Source organism: Ciona intestinalis, chromosome 3 (genome assembly GCF_000224145.3).
Source record: "Ciona intestinalis chromosome 3, KH, whole genome shotgun sequence".
NCBI lineage: Eukaryota > Metazoa > Chordata > Ascidiacea > Phlebobranchia > Cionidae > Ciona > Ciona intestinalis.
The window spans coordinates 5177828-5195870 of record NC_020168.2 but is presented as its reverse complement, the minus strand read 5'-3'; the positions used below and the strand labels follow the sequence as shown (position 1 = coordinate 5195870).

General features: G+C 35.1%; 2 protein-coding genes across 8 annotated transcripts in view; both read right to left on the bottom strand.

Annotated features, from left to right (window-relative positions):
• Positions 1-5724, bottom strand: part of LOC100185035 (WD repeat-containing protein 35) — a 13015-nt gene extending 7291 nt beyond the window's left edge. Inside the window, exons 1-11 of the mRNA XM_009859769.3 lie at positions 5532-5724; positions 5236-5328; positions 4677-4776; positions 4340-4432; positions 3803-3984; positions 3389-3469; positions 2905-3070; positions 2387-2532; positions 1906-2031; positions 1482-1585; positions 930-1072 (exon numbers count right to left, since the gene is read on the bottom strand). Of these exons, the coding sequence (XP_009858071.1) occupies positions 930-1072; positions 1482-1585; positions 1906-2031; positions 2387-2532; positions 2905-3070; positions 3389-3469; positions 3803-3984; positions 4340-4432; positions 4677-4776; positions 5236-5328; positions 5532-5555 (1258 nt within the window). The 5' untranslated portion in view covers positions 5556-5724. The remainder of the gene's footprint in view (positions 1-929; positions 1073-1481; positions 1586-1905; positions 2032-2386; positions 2533-2904; positions 3071-3388; positions 3470-3802; positions 3985-4339; positions 4433-4676; positions 4777-5235; positions 5329-5531) is intronic.
• Positions 5725-6100: 376 nt separating this feature from the next.
• The window catches only part of LOC100183466 (spectrin beta chain, non-erythrocytic 1), a 37869-nt gene continuing 25926 nt past the window's right edge, over positions 6101-18043 (bottom strand). For 6 of the 7 annotated variants that reach the window (XM_018811258.2, XM_026833685.1, XM_026833684.1 and 3 more), the window contains 21 exons: positions 17897-18031; positions 17361-17570; positions 16972-17137; positions 16531-16681; positions 16125-16233; positions 15734-15873; positions 15371-15509; positions 14818-14948; positions 14288-14492; positions 13788-13982; positions 13299-13478; positions 12742-12986; positions 12224-12447; positions 11677-11879; positions 11105-11317; positions 10715-10863; positions 8086-8385; positions 7529-7651; positions 7358-7451; positions 7036-7128; positions 6101-6968 (listed from right to left, as the gene is read on the bottom strand). In XM_018811258.2, coding sequence (XP_018666803.1) covers positions 6897-6968; positions 7036-7128; positions 7358-7451; positions 7529-7651; positions 8086-8385; positions 10715-10863; positions 11105-11317; positions 11677-11879; positions 12224-12447; positions 12742-12986; positions 13299-13478; positions 13788-13982; positions 14288-14492; positions 14818-14948; positions 15371-15509; positions 15734-15873; positions 16125-16233; positions 16531-16681; positions 16972-17137; positions 17361-17570; positions 17897-18031 — 3477 coding nt within the window. In that variant the 3' untranslated portion in view covers positions 6101-6896. The remainder of the gene's footprint in view (positions 6969-7035; positions 7129-7357; positions 7452-7528; positions 7652-8085; positions 8386-10714; positions 10864-11104; positions 11318-11676; positions 11880-12223; positions 12448-12741; positions 12987-13298; positions 13479-13787; positions 13983-14287; positions 14493-14817; positions 14949-15370; positions 15510-15733; positions 15874-16124; positions 16234-16530; positions 16682-16971; positions 17138-17360; positions 17571-17896; positions 18032-18043) is intronic. The other variant, XM_018811261.2, reaches the window with a different exon arrangement.

Genomic DNA, 18043 nt, shown 5'->3' with positions numbered 1-18043 from the left:
ATGCTGCTTTTCCATTCGCTGAAATAAAGAATTTAGTACTGTGGGGTAAGATGGAATACCATTAACATCTAAATCCTATAATTCCTGATCACGTTTTAAACAATTAATAACTCTCTAGAGGGAAAAACGATTCTATAAGTTGTAAATATTGTTTGTTTATTACCAATTGGGACGAGAAAAGAAAGTGAAAACATGTCTCATCTTACCCCACCCTACTATATATTGCTTCCTGTTACTTCAATGCTAAAAATTTCCTTAAAAAGTCCCTATATAAACGGTGTATAACTCCCTATGACTAAAAGCCATACTAACTCCTAACCTAAATACCTGTTTCTTGGAATTGCAGAAGAACCTGCAGCGATAGAGAGGTCAAGTTCGTGTTCTCAGTTATCAAGTATTGAAATTTCAGACATCGCTTGTTTTGTACTTTCACTCGTGGGCTGTAACGAAAATTTGTAGAAGATATTAATATGAAGGTAAGCGCCGTGACAAAGTTGTTAGCGCGCATACTTCTAAACTAGAGGTAATGGGTTCAAGGCTCTTTGTTGCTACCATTGTGGGCGTATGTGTCCTTGGGAAAGACACTTAACGGCAATGGCTCCAACCCAGTGGTCACTAATGGGTTGTCTAAATTACCAACCATACATGAAGAAAATAATCACCCACAGAGTAACATACATGGTAACTCATAAGCTGGCACGAGGTGTTAAACCCATGTGATGAGTTTTCCAGCCACGCGAGGATAAAGTAAGTACATTCATTCATTTCATTGATATCCAACACCAGTACACTCTTAACAAATTAAAAATATAGTTTTTACAGTTTAACATAAAAAGGCACGATAAAGTATAAAAGTAATCATATGTTCTTTGCAAAAGGATATTCAAATGTAAAAGAGCTTGGTCCCAACTGGATTATAATGTACTTACCCATATCTACAAACTTGGATAGCATGGGAGTGCCAATGGTGTTGCAAAGTACAAGAGCATATTGTTCATCATCATCTTCTGCCCTTGTGACTAAGCAACAGTGGTTGCCTGATGCTTCCATCAGCATCAAATGCTTCACATACCTTAATAAAATGTATGTTTAATTTTTAATATGGTCAGTTATCTTGTATTAGTACTAGTAGCACCAGGCAGTAACATGACATAAAATATTTTTTTATCTTTTTAAAAACGATAGCGAAGATCATGTAACTTAAAGAACAAAGAGAATGGAATCAACACCAAAACAACAGTTATTAAAACATGCTATAGATCAAAAGTATGGAAAGGGTGTCAGTTAAAAAGTGTGGCTGTTGCATAAATTGATTATTTGAAATAAAGACAGGGATTTAATGCGTATACACAACGTGTTCAGTTTTTATTTATAACCTAAAATAAAAAGCATATATATATATATATATATACATATATGGAAAAAACAAACAAAAGTGAAATAAACAAACACTATACACCATAAACATAATATATCCTTACTTGACATATTTTTCTTTAGTCTTCCAGTCCCAGAATATTACACAATGTTCTGCACGTTCAGGTTTGATGAAAGCGTAGATGACTGTGTGTTCACAGTAACCCCACTGTATAATGTAGGTATTTTAAAATTACAGCCAAAAGCACAACATATCTATCCATACAGTGAGCGGGCTACATGTATAATTTATAATATGTTAGGGAAAACATTATTTGTACAGTGTATAAGATATATTTAAAAGTGTCGTCTTAAGAAAATGCCCGAAGAAGTGCATATATCATTTAAAAAAAATGTTTCACAAAATTTATAAAAAAATCCTATTATTGGTAAAATACAGACATAAACTTCGAATACACTTTACAAACATAGAAAAAAAAATAAATAAAAATTGCAATCTACAATAACAGCCATTATAATTAACATTACCTTATAATCTGGCCTTATATTAGCAAAGTAGATAAAAGAATCAACAGCAAGTGCGACTCTCAAACTTCCTTTCTCCCAATCTAATGATTGGATTTGTTTCCCAGGAACTTTTAAGGTGTACAGGGGCTGGTGGGATATAATGGTAAGTTACAATATGCTGTAATTAGTTATGAAATCAAACAATGCATTATTGTCTATCATACAAAATTCTTTAAATTAGAATACCTTAACAAAAAGTTGGATGGGCACTACTACTGTCTTTATAACATTGTTTCATCACCTTGTGCCAGATTAGGAATAACAACATTTGTAGCTTTGTGGGTGATTTTTGTTATTATGTGACTGTCAATTTGGACAACACGTGATCGCTGAGTTAGGACAATTCCTCTTAAGCGTTTTGCCCAAGGATACATACACCCACAAGCCTCAAACCAATACCCTCTGTTATTATAAACTAAGGCATAACATATTCCAAGGTTACCTCTCCAAAAGATGAGAAGAACTGAACCACATTGATGTCTTTATCTTGTTGAATGGATCGTTGTGAGCCAGCGATGGCGAGGATGGATCCGGTGTCGTTCCATTTCGCGTCAATCGCATCCATTTTTGTGTCAATCAAAATTGGTTCTAAAGTTTACAACTTCTTTTGTATAGTTTTATGTATGTTTTTACATATTAGGTTAGAGTTAGATGAACACTGTTAAAGAGTCAATAAACTGACTTTTGTGGGTAAAATTAGTTTTCCTATAAATATAAAAAGATTCGAAATTCTAGATTCGAAATAAAGTATTCTAGGATATCCTAGAATACCTAAAATGTAATGTGCATCCCTACCCAGGAGTTTTCTGCAATGTATTAATCGGTAAACATTACAAAAAAAGCAAAAACTTATTTCTTCTGATTATGCATCTAGATCTAACTAAATTGCCTCTTCTGAATTTAAAATATGGCCTCTGAAAATTACATAGAGTACAACTGAAAAACATATATTCAACTTACTATCATCAACTTCATCTCTCATGATTTGGCATCTTCCATTATCAAAGCAAATCACCAAGCATGGGCAATCAGGTTCAACAAACCCTAACCTACCATTATACCAATCCACTGCTGCTAAGCTAACAGCACCAGTCACATTCACCAGGCAATATAACTCAACTTTGCCCTGCAAGTTTATGAAAAATAACATTAATATTGCTAAAAAAAAGTTTTAAAGAAAAATTCAGTAATTTAAAACAGTAAAATAACACAGAAACACCTTTATTTTTTTTATATTATAATATAACTTAAATTATTTCAAGTGAGAAACTGTACCATGACCCCTCCTACTTAATTTTAGTATTTAAGTGTATTTTGTTTCCTTTGAAATAAAACACTATACTGGTATCTAAAATGCAGGTTATAAATTTAACAGCAATCAACAGCTTTAAGTATCACGCAACTATATAATACTGATTAACGATAAGTTGGAAGCAAAACTTACAATGGATTGTCCATTATTATCATATATATGAACCTCCCCACTAGTTGTACCGAATAATATAATCTTCCCATCTGGTGACCACTGTCATGAAATAATGTTTAATCAACGGTTTTGTTAAGTTTGTTTATGTAAATTAAGAAAAAAATATATTTGTAATATTAAAATTGTATGCTTATTACAGCATAAATTTTACAGATCACTACTAAGAAATAAAAGCTGCCTTACATTTTGCAAAGACAAATCCGGAAAAAACTAACCAGAATTTTTGACATCATTTTAGCACTCTGACCTTTTTTAGGGCAACACCAAACTTTAAAAAAGGTGAAGTTCAGTCACACAGTTAGGCTTGGGCCATTCATAATATCAATCTACACAGACTGTCTACACACTACACACATCACACATAGGACTCACAGCAACATTAGTAAGCTGCATGTTCTTCAAATCCTTCCCCCATATCCTGTTCCCATCCACTGATCCCAGGATCACAGCGCCATCTTCATAAGCGATGCAGATCTTCTGTCCATCAGCATTCCAACACATGGAGCGGACGATGGATTTGTTGCGACTGTTGATCATTTCCTCAAACCATTGACCTGAAAAAAAGGACAAAATTAGAACAAGTAATGTGCGGCAGTGAGTGGTTATCGAAAATGCATGAAAAAAATACAGAACAAGTAAAGTGGTAACACATATGCCACCATGGGGTGAGGGAAAAAACAACATACGTGTTATAATGACTGTCGTTGACCTCACACTCTAGAAATAAACAAGTCACACTTATTTATTGAAAGGCTGCTGTACTAATAGTACAGTAAACTGTGGTGGAGTAAACTGTGGTGGAGCTGACTGTGCAAGTTATATAAGTAAAAAATAAATTTTGGAATTGCAAATGTCCCTTGGTGAAACATGGAGAACAACCAAAACTTAAATGAGATGGTATTAGCTTACCATTAAACATCATCCACACAATAATGAGACCCTTCTCATCACTTGAGGTTAGCTTCTGATAATGATTGTTCCAAGTCACAACTTTCACTATACCTTTATTTGAACAATACACAAAAAATTACCAAGAAATACATCTTATACAAAAAAAACATATATATAACTACAAAACAATATAAAACAGAAATTGGAATTAAACATGAAATTGATGGTAAAATACACCAACTTGGAAAAAATATTAAGTTCGTGGGTTTATATTAAATAAAATGATACGTCACAAATAAAGCTATATTTTCATCAATAATTAATTTAAGCAAACGATTTAAATAATCGCACAAACCATTGTGTCCTTCCATGGTTTGGTTCATACTAAGATTACTGGGAGCAGCCAATCCTCGAATCTTGGCATCTTTTGATGGTTGAGTCTCAAGTTTTAAAACCTGTGATTGTAATGGTAGGTAAGTAAAATGGGTTTAATGATTAACTGTCTTCAATAATAGATTTCAGATTGTTAACAATGCATTAAATGCAGTGACTGCTGGGTGCTTTGGGGCACTAGTGGAGAATCCTTCAGTTTTTCACAGGTTAGACTGGTGGAAAGTGTTAGAGGTTGGGTCATAGAGGGTTAGTATTTAGGGGTAAGTAGTTAGGGGTAAAGGGATTGGCAGTTAATGTATCAAGAAGATTTTTCACTAGCACTGCTTGTTATCTTAAAATTGGTTTGGATTAACGTAAACGAAGTTTGTGTGCAGTAATAATGGCGCCTTTGTTTGGTCGAACGTAATTCCTTAAGGCATTATTAGTCCAGAAAAAATCAAAGGGTTGCCAGGCCCCTGCAACGTAAGGACCGTAACTTTACACCAGTGTTTGGATATAAAGAATAACATGCACAGAGTTACCTTTAATAAGCCATCATCACCTCCACATGCTATATATCCATGCTCTTTGTTCCATGATATGCAGTGCAATGCAACACCATTTGGAATTGCAATCTGAAAATAAAATAGAGTTATTTGGGTGGCTTAAATTAAATATATAACTATGGCCCCCTTATCTAGTTCTCCGTCATATTAAGTTAACCTCAATCAGCCAACCATGAAAATAAAAGTAAAAAAAATAAATTATCAAATTGCAAAGCTAATATCTAATGAAATTTACCGACTGTCATAATGTAACAATACAAAAAACGTCTTACCTTTTTGCTTAAATATACAAACATTTTAATTTAGTTACAGAGACGTCAAAGGAAACAAATATCATCCATAAACCACCCAAACTATTTTTATTATACTATCCGTATAACAGCACACAGAACCGCTTAGATATGTCGTTAAATTATTATTTTTGCGATAAGTTCAGATGTTATGCTAAACTGCGAAGTAACCAACTTTAGAACTTGGTCTGTTTTTATCTTATTTCAAGCGGTTCTGAAAATTTTAAACTTTTATAGAAATGTTATACTTAACGGTTTTGTATTAGGTTTTCTATTGCAGAATAGGTTAAAACCAATTCTTTTTACTATTACTTATAAACAAAAGCTGGTTAAACCAGGTGGCAATAGTTAAATAAATAAAAAACAATATAATTAACATTTTCCTTACCTTGCTAAAGTTCTAAACTTTCCAATTTTATCAGAAAACTCCTCCATATTCAGGACTCTGATTCAGGCTATGAAGCTAAAATACCAAAGCAGAGTCTATACTCTGATTAAAAGGGTTTCTTCCTTCTACATTAGCTCATAACATGAAAAGAAGTAACATACTACAATGCTAGCATGGGCTGTTTTATTACAAGTTTGCAAGCAAAACGTTGAAGAACTAACTTTTTGTAAGTTGACGCATCGGTACGCGACAGCAAATTTTAATACGATTACTGTCAGTGACTCACAGCAAAAATTAGAAAGAACTTCGTCGTGACAGCACCGTCATATTGTGGATAAAATTTGTGAACGAAAACTTGCCGATATAGGGTTGACAAATTACAAAACGTGCCAATGGACTCAAAATATCTTTGTTTGGATATATAGGTACACTTATGGAGCAAAAGCAATTTACAAAGCAAAAGCCAAGCACACTAGTTAATGAAATAGGTCTCCAAATTAAAGGGGGTAATGCCCTTTAATAACTACTGTGTTTTTATCACTTTTTCAATAATGAGAAATTGCTGTACAAAAATTGCGCATGAGTCGCTACCAGCGACGGAGAATTACAGAAATCAAGAACATGAATAGATTAGGAACGAAAAATGGGCATGCACGCGAAGTCAACATTAACACGCGCATGCACAGTGTATTGTAATGCGACATGACTACAAAGCTATGGTGGCTATAACAATTTTGACGCGATAGAAACCAATACATATCCTTGGATGATTGAGTGCGGAATAGGTGCCTACAGCATTAAACATCAACTAGTACAAAACACATGAATTGGTTGATCAAGTGGAAAACTTATAAATGCACCAGTGCCACGTTTATGTAATAAACAAGGTGGTAGAACAACCCCACCCAGTGATCTACCGCGTGTATTCAGTTACATGGGTGCAACTCATCTAGTTCTATTCACTTATTCTTCTTCCCACTTTTCAAAAAGCTTCTACGCTTTTTAGACTTGGGGCTTGCTTCGCTGACCAACTGTAAACAAAAGCAGAATTAATCAACAGTTTACACAACTGGGTAAAACATTAACTGAGTTACGTACTGTTGATACTCGAGAAGGTGTGCTGACTCCACTGCTGATGGAAGCATTGAGATTTTGGGCTTGAATTCTGTTCAGCCACAGCTGCACTTCCTCCTGCAATAAATAATTTTATTAGTAATTTCAAAGGCTTGAAAGAAATCAATAAAAACAATTCGCAGACACAATATGATATAACATAATTTTTTAGTTCTCTTTGAAAACTATTCTGAAGATCATTTTATTTAAAGAAAGAAGAGAAGAGAATGAACAGCAAAACAACCAGTGTTAAAACATGCATAAACATGGCTGTTGCACCCAACATAATAAGCTTATATGGAATAACCTCATCTTTAGCTTGAAGCAGATATTCCATTCCACTAGAAAGTTTCAATCGCAGAACATTCTTTCGTTTCTTGTAGTCAGAAGCTATTTCAACACTAATGAGGAACAATAATTTAACATAATGAATCTAACAATATAAAGCAAGGTACATGAAAGTAAATTATATACTTACGTTGCATTTTCTAACGATAGAGCTTGCTCACCATGGAAGGAAGCTCTCTGGGAAGCTGCCTTTGGATCTTTGTAGAAAGTAAGATGTTTGTCTTGCAACACACAGAACACACTGTTCCAGGACCTATAAAATATTGGGTAAAAACAAACTGAGAAATTTGTTGGTAATAAACTATTAGGGAGTTTAATTGTAAGCACGTGCAAATGGTAAGTTGGTAACAAACACAGTGAAGAAGTAAATTTTTAAGTTCGGTGATACATCTTAAAAAACATGCAAAGCAATGCAATGCAAATATGATTAATAAAAACCAGCACAATTTATGAGTTGAAAATACATAAGTTCAACATGCATAGTTAACATAGCAGAGTGTAAAAACGTTCAATTGCAAAGTGAAGCATGATTAATTAGGAAACAAACAGCTGTGGAAGCAATTAATAATAAGTGAGCATAGTGGAGCCAATTGAAGTTAAGAAAAGCTGCAGTAAGTTGGAATCAAGAGTTGAATTAGTTTGAGAAACCAATTGCGGCCAACCGTATCTACTTCTATATAAGTGGACCTGTTGGATGCCTTTTTTACAGGACTAAACATCGTAGATTTGCGTTTTAAGTAGCCTTCATGAGGGTGTTCCCTTGGTGTTTGGTCCTGAACAGGTTTTGGCCGCATTTTTACCGGTGTCTGGTCGTACTGGACTCCGGTGGATTGCTCAACCACCACTGGTTCTATGTATGATGGTGCAGATGAAGTACCATGCAGTGGTTCGCTGTCAATATGTTTGGATTTCTTTTTCGGCAATTTTTTATTTTTCTTCTTGGATTTTTTAGCGCCGTCCAAAGACTCGTTGCTGCTGCTTAGGGAGCTGGTTGATAAAAATAAAAAATGCACTATATGGTAAAAAATATAAGTTACACAAACTTGCGATGCGTTTAGCCGCAAATAATCGATATTAATATAAAACGTGTGAATAAATTTATTGCTGGTAGCATCAGTAGCAGATTAATGGTCAGTCGCTGTCGTGGTAGTGATTCTAGTCCTGGTAGTAACTGGCGGCGGTTGAAGTTAGTTTGTTCGCACCGTGCAATCTCACTGCTCGTGGTTAACCTGGTTATTTGCGTCGAAGCCTGGACAGGCAAGCCATGCTTCTCTCCAACCTTTTGCTTCTGATTCCAGTCCTCCTGCTGCCACGCAAAATCCAGATCTCTTCAGGTGGTAAATAAGAACTTTGCTTTTGGACTGGGGTACTTGTAAGCAAAGGGGGGAAGGGTACCTTGGTGAATGGGGAAACAGCCACCACTGGTCCACCCACAGGGGTGGCTTTGAAGCCGTTTGTGAAGTTTGAGTCTCTTGGTAAGGAAGTGACAAATGCAGTAGGTCGATGTCCATATATTTGGTGCTGTCTGTTTTGCTTACGACTCTCCCAGTAATGGGTTGCTGGTGTTTTACGATAGTGTATACTGTGTAGGCTAAATTCTTGAGGGGTTTGGTCACTTAGTGTGACACGTTTATTATTTCGCTGTTGTTGGGTGTTCAATGGTGTGTAGTATTGGCTTTCATCTGATACAGCAGAACAAGCTGCAGATAAAACACTGTCAGATTCAGGTGTCATTTTCGGACTCGTTTCAGCAGATTTAAATGAGGTATCTCGACAAGGACTTAATATCGGTTTAGGAAGCATGTTGTCCTCCCTTGTAGATCGGGACACAGTTTGTGGGAAAAGCTGGATCCTTCGAATGTTCTCCTGCTGCTCAGGAGGAGGAGCAGTCACCTTCCGCCTCCGATTTTCATAGATCCTCATCCTTAAACTGTGAGTGCGGGACCTCATCACCTCGCCCACGCTGTTAAGTCGCGATCGAGGTGGATTTTTTCTTCCTTTTGATTGCGATTGCTTTGTAGGGTTAATAAAGTTAGAAAAGCTGCTTGAGAGCAATGAATGGCGTTGGTAGATTGAGGTATGTGGTTTTTGACTAGTACTCTTTTTTTGTGGATAAGAATTATCCATGTTTGTGTTTTCTCTTGGAACCCATAAATCTTCTGCAGATATAATGGGAGATGTATGTGTTACTTGGGGTCTAGGCACGTGACCGGGAGGAAACTTTGTTTTTATGAAATCTAAGCCAAGTAGGTTTTCTATTTCTTCATTATCAGATGAAACACAGGGTGAACTTGTGAAGGAAAAGTTTAAAAATCTTTCACGAGAAAGTGAGTTCTTGTTGTAAGAGGAAGTTGCACTGATTGTCCTGATATCTGTGTTGATCTCACTAAGTTTAACTTTATCAGTGTTTTGTGTTGTTTTTAAAGACACTGTGTGTGGAGCGTTGAAATCAGAGTGCACGGATGCTACAACACTCTGTACAGTAGTTCCTGTGGGTGGTTTGTTAAATAAACGTCTTCTAGGTACCATTACATCATCTGCGTGGATAAATGGTGTTGAACCTTCTTCAATTTGTGGCTGTCTGTTTAGACTGATCCTTTTTTTTGGCTTCGGAAAATCTAAATCCTTTAAGTTGTCAAACCTGTGGTGTGAATGGCGGCCTGGCCTGCTGTTATGGATGCCAGGGTGGCCGTTAGATATAAGTTTCGCGTACTGAATTTTCTTGGCAGGGGATAGAGATTTGCGCACTGCAAAGGCAGGTTGGAGGATTTTCGGCATGATGATATCATGAATCTCGTGATTGAGCAGCGTATCACCATTCATGGTTGTCACATGAGAAGTTTGGATGAGTTTTTCCGAGTTGCTAGAATCTTCAGCGTAACATGCTTCGTGGTACTTAGCTTGTACGTTATTGCTATCAGTATCTGAACCTACTTCTTTGGTTGATGGGGAAATGTGTGATAACCTATACCGTGGCATATTTGACAATATAGAAAAACAATATGTGTTACCACATTAAGGGTTTACAAAACGATGGATGAAACATGCTTTAGCAAAACTGAAACTCAAACCGATACATGCGTTTAAAACTGAAGAAACTCATAGTAAAACTTATCAGTTAGACCGAAATCATTACATTTTCATTCATCTAATGCCCTGCTTCAGGCTGATTGGTATAACCAATACAATATACCACTATTTAAAAAGACATAATATACTATGCTTGCATCAAAAAGTCACAACTAATATATTTTGACAAAAGTTATTAAAATTCAATAATAAAAACTTCAAAAATAAAGTAAGAAAATAACCGAACCTGTTTGACGCTCTCTTCCCGTCTATATCTCGTTCCTGTTTCCGTTGTAATGGTCCTTCGTGGCTCTGAACCTCCGGCGTTCTTCTATCCTCTGCATCACCTGCTCCGTCCCCGGAGGTTTCACCGTTCATCCCATTAACGAGAGATGCCTGGAAGATAAAAAATTTTTAAAAATACTAAGAAAATCAACAAAATAATTATGAAAAAATTTAAAGTGAAATATTTTTTGTCGATAAATAAAAAAAAAATTTTGAGGGGAATAATTAATAAAAGTAGTGAGCCAGCTTGGAACAAAAAAATTGTTACAACTTTTTTTTAGACTTTAAATTGAACACTATTTAATATGCCATATAAACAAAATGTTCCACTAAAATATAAAAACACTGTTACCTCATGACCCTCTGGATTAACGATTTGAATCGTTGGTGTTTCAGCATCCACGATCGCTTGAACACGAGCTGCTTCCTTCTCTGCCTCTTCCCTGATCTTCTGCGCTTCTTCCTCTTCTATTCTCCTCCTTTCTTGCTCTTCTTCTTCCTCCTTTCTCTTTCTTTCCATCTCTTCTTTCGCGAGTTTGCGAGCAGCTTCGTCACGTATTTCCATCTGTAAGATTTAAGAATATTTTTTTATAGCGTAACATGCATAATTTTTTTTGTAGCAAACATACTTTTTGCAGTACATTACGTCAATATATTTTATAGCATAATGTTTTTTAATCCATAAGGATTCTTTACACCATTTTCATACCAAGATTACCAATTTATTGTATGGCATAACAATATATTATACGGGCCAACTTTTTCATGAATCTGTAAGTATTTTCCATAGCATAACCACATAATCATTAACAATTTATTACATAATGCTTTATCTTTTTCATATATTAGTTGTATACCCTACAGTTGCACACCACATTAAAATAACCACTAAACCAGTTTAAACCAGTTAAAAGCAGAACAAACCTCTGTTAATTTCTCCAAAGCAGCAAATCTTTCTTCCCAAGGCACGGCTGCTTTCTCGAACCCATCTAATCGTCGTAGCAACTGGTCAGCATCATCAGCTGACCTGCAAGAGTCGACGGGCATGTCACGGATGAGCGCATTCTGTTGTTGGACCCACGCATCACATGCATTGGCATCGTGTGCGAACTGGTACACCTCCATCACTGTTGGGTTGAGTGGTGAAATAATTAGTATGGTTGAACTTACTAATAATACGCTTGTTTACAATACATAGTAGAGCTGAAAAACTAGTACCAATTTTTTTCTTTGAAAAACATAAAATAAACTATCTTTTTTTAAACAAAACAAAATTTTGTTTTAAAACTATTATTTTTCTATTAGTTTTAGTTTTAAACAGGTAGTTTTGTGCATAAAAAATATTATTGTTAACATTAAAAAACAAATTTTTATTCTCAAAATATTCATTTTTGCATATAACAGTCAATAGGTACTATAAACAAAATAAATAATGATTAATAACTTAAATAAATACTAAAAATATACTTACACAAGTTAAGCAAGTCCCATTTCTCTTGCCAGCGATCAACCACATGATTTCGTTTTGCGGACAATTCGTTCAACTTGACTTGTATTTCATCACTAGCATAATGGCCAGTGTTAAGAAGATGGTGGCCAAGTTCTGTGCATTCCTCGAAACTGCTGTTACGAGCGTCAATCTCTGCTTTTGTGCCTTGGTGGACACTCATTGCAGTCTCAACACCAGAAACGTCTCTGTTATATTGTAAATTTGTGTCAATTTTGTACTTAACATAGGAAAGCAAAAAAGTTGCCATTATGTGTTTTCGGAATCAAATATATATGTTTTGACAATGCTAGCTAAAATACAGCTACACTTTTTACAAAAGTATTCATTTTTATTATATACTATTGAACTGCAAAGTTAATGTAATGGTTGTTAGATTTTTACCTTAAAATTTGGGCTGGGGAGAATTAAAATAGTCCTACAAATAAGCTTATACTCTTTACTAAGTAAAAAGAAATCTTGTAAAACCTCCAGCTAAATACCTTGGCTTCTCCTGCAAGTCAATCTGTCGTACAGTAGTCTCCATCCAGTCCATGAGGTCCCGACACAAATTCATGAAGCGGAATTTATTGAGAGCATCAGATAGAAGAGCAGCTCTCTTCTTCACCAAAGTGAGAAGATTATTCCACGCACTCTGCACAGCCTCTATCTTCTTTTCAATCTCGTGAAGATCATCACCTGCGTATCCCTCTTGAAGCTCGTTTCCGGCTGCCGTGATGACTTCAACCTTAAGATAAAAGTCGTGTGAGGATTAATTGATGCTGCATTTATCTGTTGCAAACTTTTATTTAATTATTGATGATAAAATATATTAAGTATGCTGGTAAAAATAGCCTACTGTTTGCATAGAAGAGAAACATTTTAAATGTTTATCTATTAAATTTTAAGAACATAACGTCACAAATTTTAACGCAAGAAAAACCAAAGTAAGTCTTTTTTATATTAAAGTAGTCCACCAACTCGGAAATAAAATTCACATTTTAAGTTAAACCTTAGACATTTAAACTTAAAATAAAAGAAAGGAAAAAGAAGTTTTTACCTGTAGTCCGATAGCTTTGATATCCTGAGCAAATATATCATGTTCACGCTGGAAGTTTTCCACAGCATCGTGGTCTCGTCCAAGTTCATCAGGAACTTCCTGTCTCTTCTCCTGGATCCTTGCAAGGATCTCAGCTCCATCATAATGGAATTTGTGGAGAGCATATGCAGCAGCAAGCATCTGGTAAATGGTGTTTGGATAATTTAAACTAGAAGTGAGCGAATCACGTAAATTTTAACAGATAAAATGTTGTGTTCGGGCTACTCTGTGCATTTCATGACCACCAGTAAGAAATAGTTACAGTACTAACATCTGATAAATGATTTACTTAGCACTTATTTAAATGCATCCGTACATGGTATATTTTTTTACTCCCACAAAAACAATAACATTTTGGTCTTATTGCATAAAACTGTTTATTAAGTTGAAAATTAAACAGGCATGCAAACTGTAAAAAATAATAAAATATATAAGAAACAAAGCACCCACCTCAACTCTGGTGTCGATAAGCTCGAGCAGATCGGCCCAAGCCTCGCTTATCGTGTCTTTCCAGTTTGCGATCTCTGGCGCATCCGTGTGGCCAGCATCGATGAGTTCGTCAGACATCCGGATCGCATCAGCGACTCTTTCCTCCCCGGTCTTGATCGTGTCTCGTCGGAAGTCATTGAACTGATCTTGCAACATCTGCAGAAGAGGAATAAAAATTCCATCTTTGTTTTTAATATAATAAATCAAAATAAAATTAATCTTCTTACAACCACAATTCTTAAGTTTTGAATCATAAATAATTAGAAATTATTTACTACAATTTGCTAGTCCGAACTACATCTTAAATTTTAAAATTTAATTCAAAAATTAAACTTTAAATAAAGGAATTCCAATTCAAATTAAGCTGTATAATATACAAATTCAAATTTATGTTTCAATAATTTCTTTAGCATTACAAAACCACTATATCATAAACATATTAAAAACCAACAAAAACTTACTGAAACATGATCAAAGTCCTGCCCTTGCTCCTGTGATGCGGCAACCGTTTCCCGCTGAGCGATCCATTGCTCCAGATCATCAATGTCCCGAGATAAACGGAAGAGATCGCATCTCTCCCTCAACTTCATCCTCCTCTCCTCCGCAAGATCTTTGAGTCCCGCGTAAGTTCGGTCGACTTGTTGTTGCCGCACTGATAGTTGCTCGCTGTAAATTTGATATTTATCTTATATTGTATGTTGGTGAAGTCCTAAAGAGAGTCATGCCATTGGGATTTAGGTCAGAGTTGGCCTATTACCAGACACCAAAAAAAATGAGCATAGGCAGAAACACACGTGCAGAAAACACAGATTTTCTGGTGTGTTTCAACACACAAAAGCAGCAGAATGTTTTGTAGGGTAAGGTATTTTGACACATCCCGCCAGGAGATTTGTCATTAATACAAAATAACAAAAGTATCTGATCTTGCAGTAAACACTACACATACATAAACCTATCAACCAGGCCATATCCTGTATATATTATTCTTTACCTTTCTGGGTGTTCTTGGTCACATAGATCACGACATGTCTTTGAAAGTTGTTGAATGGTGTCGGCATAATCATCGATGCTTTGCTCTTGTGCTTGATGTTTCTTCAACATCTTTGTTGCTCCTTGAGAGTCCTGGAAGATGCAAGAGATTTTAATTGGGAAGATTTTATTTAGACGTTAGACGTTGGTCTACTTTAAGTGATATGTATATGCTGCAGTATATCATACCTTTAGAATGTTTTATGAATATTTTATCAAATTGTTACTTTAAACTGAGTTTTGTCAGTGGCATAACATGACAATTTTATGTTTTAAGTTATTTTAATGACAAATACTATGACATATGTTTAATGAGTAATGAACCAACTTAGCCTTGATTCCAAGGTCTAACATACCACTTGAATTTTATTTCTTTCTTTTGAAAAGAGTAACGAAGATCAAGGTAATTAAAACAACACAGATGAAAATACCATAAAAAAGAAATTCCTAAAACACTTCTGATGATGAATGCTATATTTTAAGATTCACCAACACAAACAAAACTCAAATCCAACCTTAGCTTTTTCCTCGGACATCATGTAAAGTTCTTGTTCCTCCATCCACGCAACTGCTTCATCAGCATCGAAGAAATATTGTTGAGCGTTTTCCGCTTCAGTTAACTTTCCTTTTCTCTCATCTGCATCCTCAAGTAATCTGCATCAAGATGTTGAAATTTACTTGCGTAATGGCATTTCAAGGTCATTTATCCGGGCGTATAACAAACAACATCGCGAAATAGTATGATAAAGTAAAAAAGTATGATTAAAATGAAAAAGCATACTAAGGGTGCAACAAGTCGAAAAATATGATGTCATTTACACTGATGAAAGGTAAATACACAAAAATGACCAAACAACCAAATGAATTAGAGCCCCCACCTGTCCCACTTCTCCTGCAGTTCATGACACTTTTCATTTATTTTATCTACATTAGGATTGTCCTCGGTTGCCATGGCTACCCCACGATCGCATACAGCGACCACTAGTGGCTCGTGTGCCGTGAGTTCACCTCGTAAAGCCTGGAAGTTAAAACATTTAAATATAAAAATAAATCATACAAAATAAAAAAATAAATAAAAATGAAAAAAAACACAAATTCTAGTTTGAATAAAAAATCTAATTAAAAAAAGTGCCCTTTTTGACACCTACACAAATTTGATCTTTTAAAATAATTTCATGCCACACCAAACCACATTAGTGTAAAAATACTATTAACCAAGTCATTTGAATGCTTTTTTTAATAATCATCTCTTTAGCAATATTGACTTACCTGATGTTTCTTCTGTAAAGCTTGAACTTCCTGCAAGGAGCTACCAAGCTCATTAGAAGTAGCTTGTGGGATTTTCTCATCAATCCATAATTTCTCATCTTGTACATCTCTGTGTAATAACAGAAGTATTGAAAAACTGTGACTTAATATAAACAAAATATAGCTAGTAAGTTATAATGGGCCAGCTCTGGGCTAAACCGCAAGTGCAAGTCCCATTGCAAACCTAAGACCTTATTTTCACCCATATGGAATACACAGTAAATTACCAAGGAAAACCAAATTGTTGTTTTAGACATTTTAACTGTTTTTAATTTATTTAAAAAAAAATTTCGCCATGAATCAACTAACAATTTCAGGTAAAAAAATTGGCAAATTTTTAGATATTCTTATCATATCAAAAACCTACCTGTAAAACTGATGGAGTTGTTTGCTGTTATCAAGAGCATTCTTCCTCTTCTCAAGAGGTTCATCCAGATCCTGGATCCTCCGTTTGATCTTTGCTCGCTCCTCGTTCATCGTATCAACATCCTCGTCTCCCTCGGACTTCAGGACATCAGCTGGATGTTGGAACGTGATGAATAAGGAGGAAAATATAAATTTTAAAATTTCGTCATTAGACAAAATAAAAGAAAAACAAAAATTTGACTTTTAAAATTATCTCGAAATTATATAATCAGGTCCAAATTGACCTAAAATCCACAGAAAACATTTGTTGCATTTTTTCAAAAATTAAAAAACATAAATCTCTAACAAAGTTGTTATTAAATAAATTAATAAACATTACCAATAAATACCTTACATTTGCTGATTTAATAAAATTACAGTGAAATAGTTTTCATATTCTAACCTTGACTCTCAAGTTCTTGCACCTCCTGTTTCCGGACTTCGATTTCATCCTGATGAGCAAGATGATCTTTGAGGAGGACATTAACACTGGCGAGATCTTTTCCAACATCATCGGAGTTGAGTTGCTCCTCCATTTGTGATGCAAACTTCTCAAGATCTTCACATGTCTGGATGAAAGATATTGATAAAAAAACAGAATATATACTAAACAAATTCCTTAAAAGAGTAATAAAACAAATATGTTCTTAAATGAAAAGAAATGCCTAAAAACGTTTAATAAATATAGTTTTAATTAAATATAAAATAAAAAAAAATTGGGGCAACTATATTCAATGAAGCACTTCTGTTTTTTTAATTGATTAAAAAAAAAAATTTGGGAAAGCACATTACTTGTGAAAAAAGTTCGGCTTTGTGAGCTTCGAAAAGAGTTTTCTCCTTTGTTTTAGTGCAACTCTCTAGCGCCAGCCAGTGCTTTCGTAAATCATCAAGTCTGGTCTCTATTTGTTCTCCCCATTCAGGTTTCGATTCTGTAAGTGACGAACCTTCTTCTTCAAGTCTCTCCAACCGATCTTTGTTGGCTGACAACTCGGCTGCAAATGCCTTCAAAATAAAACGAAAAAGTTAGAATCAGGCGCTACAGGAAATGTAACTGACAAAAATCAAATCCAATGTATTGTATTCTGTTCATAGGCGCCAACTTTTTAAAATGCAGAGAAGACAGGAATAGACACCACACACATTTCTATGAAACAAGTCTGATTTTTTGGTTGTAATGTTAACTGATTAATGCAGTCTAGAAAATTCAAGGGTAGGCCTGCACACCTTGCCACCCCAGGTTCGTATAACAACAAAACAACAGCTTTGACTATTTCCATAACAGTTACATTTTTCATTTGCATATATTAGTAACCCAGGTTTTAACATACTTGATGTTTCTGCCACTTAGAGTGAAGGTTCCTTGCATCATCATACGTGGCATCTTTAGCCGTCAACATCTTCTCATTCACCCATTCACTCAGTTCATCACAGTCAGCTACAAACTTCTGCATTGCTAGATTCTCCTGCATGAAAAG